Source organism: Pocillopora verrucosa, chromosome 12 (genome assembly GCF_036669915.1).
Source record: "Pocillopora verrucosa isolate sample1 chromosome 12, ASM3666991v2, whole genome shotgun sequence".
Taxonomy (NCBI): Eukaryota; Metazoa; Cnidaria; class Anthozoa; order Scleractinia; family Pocilloporidae; genus Pocillopora; species Pocillopora verrucosa.
In genome coordinates, this window is record NC_089323.1 from 17,351,036 (window position 1) to 17,357,807 (window position 6,772).

Consider the following 6,772-nt stretch of genomic DNA (forward strand, 5'->3'; position numbering starts at 1 on the left):
TCCGGGAGTTTTGGCCAGCCAGGATATTAGGAACTGATATCCCTTTCTCTTGGGTTCTCTATCCCTAGGGGTCCTTCCCATTGTATCCCCTCCCCATTACATTGCAGAACTTTTAGCCAGCCAGGAAATTAAGAACTGATATGCTTTTCCCTGGGGTTCTCTATCCCTGGGGATCCTCTCCCTCTCCTTCCCCTTCCCTTAACATTCCAGGAGTTTTGATCAGACTAGTAAAAGTAGAAACTTGATGCTGGCATACACCCAGAGAATATAAAATTCAAATTGATAATTGTCAACAATCAGCACATTTACTGCTGTTTGCTTGTGATAATTGATACGTCTACTGTGTGAACATGGAAACATGGGGATATGTAGCCTTTTTGACAGCAAGGTATATATACCCTTGCAACAAACCAGCTGACTTACAATTTGGAATTCTTGTCTGTCTCTTCTTTCAGTGTTACTCCCACCTTTACCAGAAATTCTCGAATGAATACGAGCAGGATCCACACTGTTTCCGAAACAAAACTTCTTCTTGTGAGTATCAAACAACTGTTCGGTCTTAAATGTCATATTACACTCCTTGCACTCCCAAGCCATCTTCCTCGGTAGAATAGCAAGAAATATTTCAATAATCGTTAATCAGATGTGCATTATGAAGGATGAAAAGCGCATTCTTGAGATTTTTGCCCATAGGTTGCTCTCTTCCTGAGCAAACAGCGGTCATCGTGAACCAGTTGTCAAGGTAGATTAAGTCTGCGGGAAATATTACACATTTTACTTTAGTGCATCACATTGCAAGCTGAGAGTAAGATTCATTTCTGTCTAGGATACAAAAATTTGTATAGACATCTGGTTCATTTTCTCACTTTTAGAAGCCAAACAAATAACTGTTCTCCACATAAAACTTGTTTAGACAGTAAACACAATTTCCACCACAAACTACAGCTTTCGGTCAGCGGTGGTTGCTGCTAGAACCCTGTCCTTTTGCGCTCTATGTAACGCAAGGACAGTGACAGGAATGACAATCACCAGCCAACACATACGCAGTTCATTCTTGCACCTAAACATGAAGGTAGCTTACAATTATTTTTCTCTGTGTGCTTTTGTTACGAGCTTGATTTCTCATGAAGCATGGGTGAATGGCAATCTATATGACCCACACTTGTTTCCAGCCGAAGGTCCGTTCATGGAAGGATGGTATTCGCGAATCATGGATCTCAGCTCGAATCATTCATTCGGAGTTTTGTTCGGTCAAGTTCTCATGCAAAAGAAAGGCCCTGAGTTTGGTCATTATCCGCAAAACATGGTCTCGATTATACACAGCAAAGGGGATGGACGAACCATGGAAAGCTTCGCAGTTTATCCTTCAAACGAAGACATCGAGGTCACTGTTAATGGCAAGCCTGTGTCCAACAATCCAGATTTCAAATCTCCTGCGAACTTCGAATGGAAGGCAAAACCCTATGGCTACTTCAGAGTGAATGAAAACGAAACGAGAATTAATTTTACGAACGTGGACGGTGTAAGTTTTATTGGTGTTTTAGGACCCCCCAAACCATGGGGCCCTAACGGGGAGGGCCCAGAGGGCTGGATTGATCACCTACCCTTCCTTCCTCTTCATTGGTTTGTTTACAGTTTGGGCTCTGAGCTCATTAACTATAACTGGGTCAATGAAAAGTCTGGAGAGTTGTTACGAGGAAATCAGGGCCTTGCACATCAAGAAAAAAACTGGGGCAAAAGCTTCCCACCAGCTTGGATTTGGACAGAAGGAGTTGACAACCCTTCATGTTCCTCCTTTGCAATATCACTTGGAGTCCTTAGCATAGAAACATTTGATGTACCAGCCCATCTGATTGGCTATCGTAGTGCAGCAGCAACACTTAATTTTAAGCCAACAAATTCTTTGGTGACAACAAAGCACATTGATGGATGCAGTGGAAAAATGAATGCCACGGTAACAAGCCTTGGAAATAAACTTGAATTTGAAATAGAGACAGCACCATCAACTTTGGAAACATGTCTTCTTGGACCCACTTTGGATGGCTTTGCTCCAGTGTGTGTGGAGAGCTACACTGCAATTGCTACTTTCCATGTGTACAAGATGACCTTGTCTGGATATGAACTCATTGAATCTAAAACATTTAACAATGCTGCGCTAGAGTTTGGTGGCTTTTATTTGTGCCAAGAAAAGAGCCCTTGCCAGCTTGAGTCAAATGGGATGGCATGAGTTCCAATATAAATCTTGTGAGATGTGACTTGAAAACTAAATTCTCTTTCATAGGAAAGTCACATGTTTTGCAAAAAAAATTATACCATTTGATACAGAAACAGGGCAAAATAAAAGTTATTGAAGTGAGGGGAAAATGGGAATTTTGTATCAATTGCATATAATTTACAATATACCTTTATTAAAATATTATTTGAAAGGGAATGTTTGGAACTGATCAGAACCTGAACTCAAATTTCAGTGATAGGGACAAATGTTTGACAAATTTCTTACTCTTAAAAACAAAATGAAATGTGGTACTATATTTTACTTTACTATGTCAGTATCACATTACCATTTATAAATTATGAGAAAAAGGTGCTATTTTATGTTTATACGGGTAACCAGGAAAAAAAGTAAAATCCAGTTTATTACACTGTGGAAAAAGAGGAATTTTATATCAATTTCATATTATTTAAATTACTTTAAAATATTATTTTGAAGGGAAGGTTGACCTGACCTACTCAGATTTTTCTTTTTATGATTGGGACTAACTTTGTAACAAATTACCTATTCTCCTTAAAAAAAAATTTATATTATATTTTGTTATACAGTTTTGTTATCACCTCATTATGTATTTCTTTTGTGTGCAAAATTATGAGTTTATCTTTATTAACCCTTAACTCCCATGGGTGACCAAGAGAGAAATTCTCTTTACAGTGTCAGTGCAATATTAAGCAGACAAGTGATGAGAATGAAGAAAAATAGCAATTAGGGGATTTTTAGTCAATCCAATGCTAAATTCTCCAAACTAACAACATAAGAATTATATGGCAGATAGTAAGGAGAATTACTGATGAGATCTTGTGAGTTAAAGAATTAATTGATAAAGAGACACTTCTATATATATGTAATGCATTTTTTGTTGTTGAGAAAAGTTACAGACCAAATGATACAACAGAGATAGGAAATGCTGAAAAAAGAAATATGAAGAGTTAGTGACAATATGGCAATTAAATAGATAAATAAATGATTGAATAAATATGTAAGAAAGTCATTGTTAAACTAGAAATTATAATAGGTGAAATGAATAAAAATAGTTTTATTATAAAGTCATTATTGCACTTTAATGGAAAGTTGGTCAAAAGCTAAACCCTTTAATTCTCCAGATCTTATTGTTAAATCTCCCTTCTAGCTGCTATGCATTCTCTTGTAAATGAGTTATGAGAATTTGGTGTTAGATCAAGATAACAACTACCTGATAAGTTTGAGTATTCTCATTACCTGTTGGCTGGATGAGGTCAGGATATTATTGGGAGAAGTTACATGTGAATCACTTCTGGGAGTTAAAGGGTAAAAACAAAAGTAAAATTCTCAGTGTAGCACCCAAAATCCCGGATAAATATACGAAGACAGATTCTGTGGATTAATGCTTCCCCTCGTTCCCGTGTGGGGTAACGGTGAAGTTGCACTTCTCTCTTCCTTCGTTCATTGAAGTTACAACTTCACGGGTTCCTGCGATTATGTGCATTGAAAATTCCCATGCACGACTGAACTTTACGACGAGTACCTGAATTGTCCACTTTATTACATTGTAAAGCAAATCCAACTAATTTGAAAATCTTGAAGTGTACCAAATATGACAAAAATGTTTAGAAACGCCAAGAGCTGTACCAGCAATAAATAAAACACACATAACGTCCTCTTTTTCCACATGAAATTATGTGCTGTCAATTGAGAATGTAAAAAGTGCCCCACATTGTTGAACTGTGGGAAGAAAAAATATTCAGGCACAAAGATCAAATCTTCAGTCCAGTTGTAATTAAACGAGTTCCATGGTTGCTTATAATTCTTATGAGGGCGACGCCGGTTTCAACGACTTTTTAGAGTAGTAGGTTGCCATCTGAGGCAGCGGACCGACTCAGTTTTAGACAAGCCAAACATTTTTGGCTCCGTCTAATAAGGCTTTAGGGAAGCAAAGGAGAAGCTATGAAGAAGATGCTACAGATACATAATCACGTACGAAGGTAGACTCTGTTTCTGTTGAATTGCTGTCAATCTTTGACTCCATAAGATCAAGATCAGTTCAAAATGGTCCATTTCCACTGTTTAAGTTGGATTTGGGACAGAGTTCTTGAAAAGGTAAATATCAATGAAAAGCGATTGAAGAACGGCTAGAGCAAAAGTCAAACCTGATATAAGTACTCCATCAATGCAGATGTCCTCAGAGAAAAAACATTAGGGTCAACACAGAAAAAAACAGCATCATCATTCCTTCGAGCAAAGCTGTTGATGAAGACTTGTCTTTCTCCTTTAACTTCTTGGGCATGGTAGTTTCTTTGACCTTGAAAAAGTAATGGGTAATTCGGACTTCTTCTATGAACGTGGCGGAAACGTTATTTTGGTGGAGAGGCTAAGAGAATTATTTTTGAATCGCGTAACTCTGACGAAAGTTTTTAGAAGTTAGAAAAGAGGTATATTTAGTTACCAAAACTTGTGCAAATGTTTATCCTGAACTGGACAGGTGTGACATGAATTATCAATCCATGTTTTCATTTTTGTTTACGTTAAATCACCTAATAAACTTCAAGAAGATCTTAAATTCTCCATGGTTGAAGATCAATTCACGTTACAAATCATCACCAAAAGGTAAAGAAAAGCTCTATCTTTTAAGTGTCCGATTTGCTGCTTCTAATTTGTCTGGCGGGAATTTTTCAGCGTGAGTTACGTACAAGGATATTAAGTTAAAGTTTTTTAAGGCACCGTTTCTAAAAACAAGCAGGTTATTGTAAGCAAACTGGCTGTTTACTTTTCTGGTGGAATGGGAAAGAATAGGCGTACCGTAAATTTGGAAGGGAAGAGAGGAAACCCAAAAAAATTCATTTAGCGCGAATTTCCCTGGTTTGTTCTAAATTAATTTTATGAACAAAGCCGTCTTTAGCCGATTAGCTCTCAAGATCGGGCTCGCGATTCTCCCCTCTAGCTTCCATTAATTTATTCTTAAGTTAATGGGGAGAATTTGATAATAAATCAATTTATTATGTCGCTCAGTTGGTACGTGCGCTATGATTGGTCAATATTTAGCGGGCCGTATTCCACTGTACCGCCCGTCAGATTCAAAAGTTTGTTTGAATGGAAATCTTCCCCGTCTATTTGAACACACACACACACATATATATATATAAGAAATCTTGCTAAACTCTTTTCCTCGGTCGGTAATTTAAGTTACAGAACCTTGCTTTTTTCCGCTCAGATTTATGGCTCGCACGCTTCACGCCTTAGCCATAAATCTGCGCAGAAAACACAGGGTTCCGTAACTTACAGTGCGGAGCTCGAACTTGGTTTGTAAGAGGTATGTAACACGCTCCCTTCTGGCTAATAAACTCACTCACTAATGTCACAGCACTGACGAGGGCCTGGGTGCAGGCTTATGGAGGGTTGCCAGGTTTATGTCTATCCACTAAAGTATTAAAATCATACTACATTTAATGGTTTACTTGCACAAGATTTCTCCCTATTTACAAGAGATCTTAAATCTTAAGAAAATAAAGAAAAAAAAACTGCTCCTTAAGTGAACCATTTCGAACATGTTATGCAATCCCGCGTGTGAACAATGCTCCACCAATGTTTATTTGGGTAAATTATTTCCATTGAAGCCAGCATATTCTGTATCTCCTTCAGTTGCCAAGGGAAGCCACTTCTCCGAAATCCACACTTGCCAAGTTACTAAACTGAGTCGTTTCGATCCAGGAAAGCCATCGTCTTGGCCAAAGACAGTCCTTTGGCATAGCGCATTTCTAACGTTCCCAAAATAAGTTACTGACATACGGCAATAGAAAAAAGTGACGTAGTCCAGTACGGAAAAATTGTCCTCATAACGTTCTTGTGGAACCAGCCAGTGAACCCGCGTTGTTAATAAATCAGCCAAAACTTCGATCGTCACAGAATGAGAAGAAACGCAATAGTTGTAAATACTAAAATCATGATAGCTTCAAGCACCGCAGATGAGGGAGAATCGCCCCTCTTTTCCTTCAGTTTCTTGATCATTTTAATGTTTTGAAAATGCAAGCTGCTTGGTTAGCACACGGCTCTATTACCTCTTATAAAACAACACCTTGAAACTCATAAATTTTTTAATTGATTTTTAACGCCAGGAGGTAGATCCAATTAAAATTTCATCTCTCTTGGATACAGTGCAAAAGTTTGTTTTGAGAATCATTTCTGTTACTTGAAAAAAGGGACACGAGAAAAATGTTTTTTTTTACTGGCCTGTTTTAGGAGTTCAGTTAGTAGAACGAGGCGCGTTAGAAAGCGGCGCAAATTAAGTGGCAGAGAAGTTAAAGGACGAGCAAGGCTTGGGTCGGGTTGCGTTACGAACGCTTTATGAACGCGAACCAAACATCTCTCGTTTTCTACCCCTCCCCTACTACCGCGCCGTTTATTTTTTCGTTTTACTGAACACCTAAACAGACTCTATATCTACCTTTTGAAACTATTTCGTATCTTTTTCGTTAAAATTAATTTACATATTTGGAAAAAAAATATCAAAACGTATTTAATTATCTG

At 37.9% G+C, this 6,772-nt stretch overlaps 2 protein-coding genes across 2 annotated transcripts in view; one reads left to right on the forward strand and one right to left on the reverse strand.

The window, feature by feature from the left end:
- LOC131799866 (uncharacterized) overlaps positions 1-933 on the reverse strand; it is a 35,003-nt gene extending 34,070 nt beyond the window's left edge. Inside the window, exons 1-2 of the mRNA XM_066159873.1 lie at positions 867-933; positions 424-753 (exon numbers count right to left, since the gene is read on the reverse strand). Of these exons, the coding sequence (XP_066015970.1) occupies positions 424-597 (174 nt within the window). The 5' untranslated portion in view covers positions 598-753; positions 867-933. The remainder of the gene's footprint in view (positions 1-423; positions 754-866) is intronic.
- LOC131799903 (uncharacterized) lies at positions 916-3,311 on the forward strand. Its single transcript, XM_059117595.2, has one exon. It carries the CDS (start codon positions 1,019-1,021, stop codon positions 2,225-2,227), a length of 1,209 nt encoding a protein of 402 aa, XP_058973578.2. The 5' UTR covers positions 916-1,018; the 3' UTR covers positions 2,228-3,311.
- Positions 3,312-6,772: the final 3,461 nt, after the last annotated feature.

What these genes read in the sequence shown, in the direction of transcription:
- LOC131799903 (XM_059117595.2), top strand. Translation starts at nt 1,019, where the DNA reads ATGACAATCACCAGCCAACACATACGCAGTTCATTCTTGCACCTAAAC.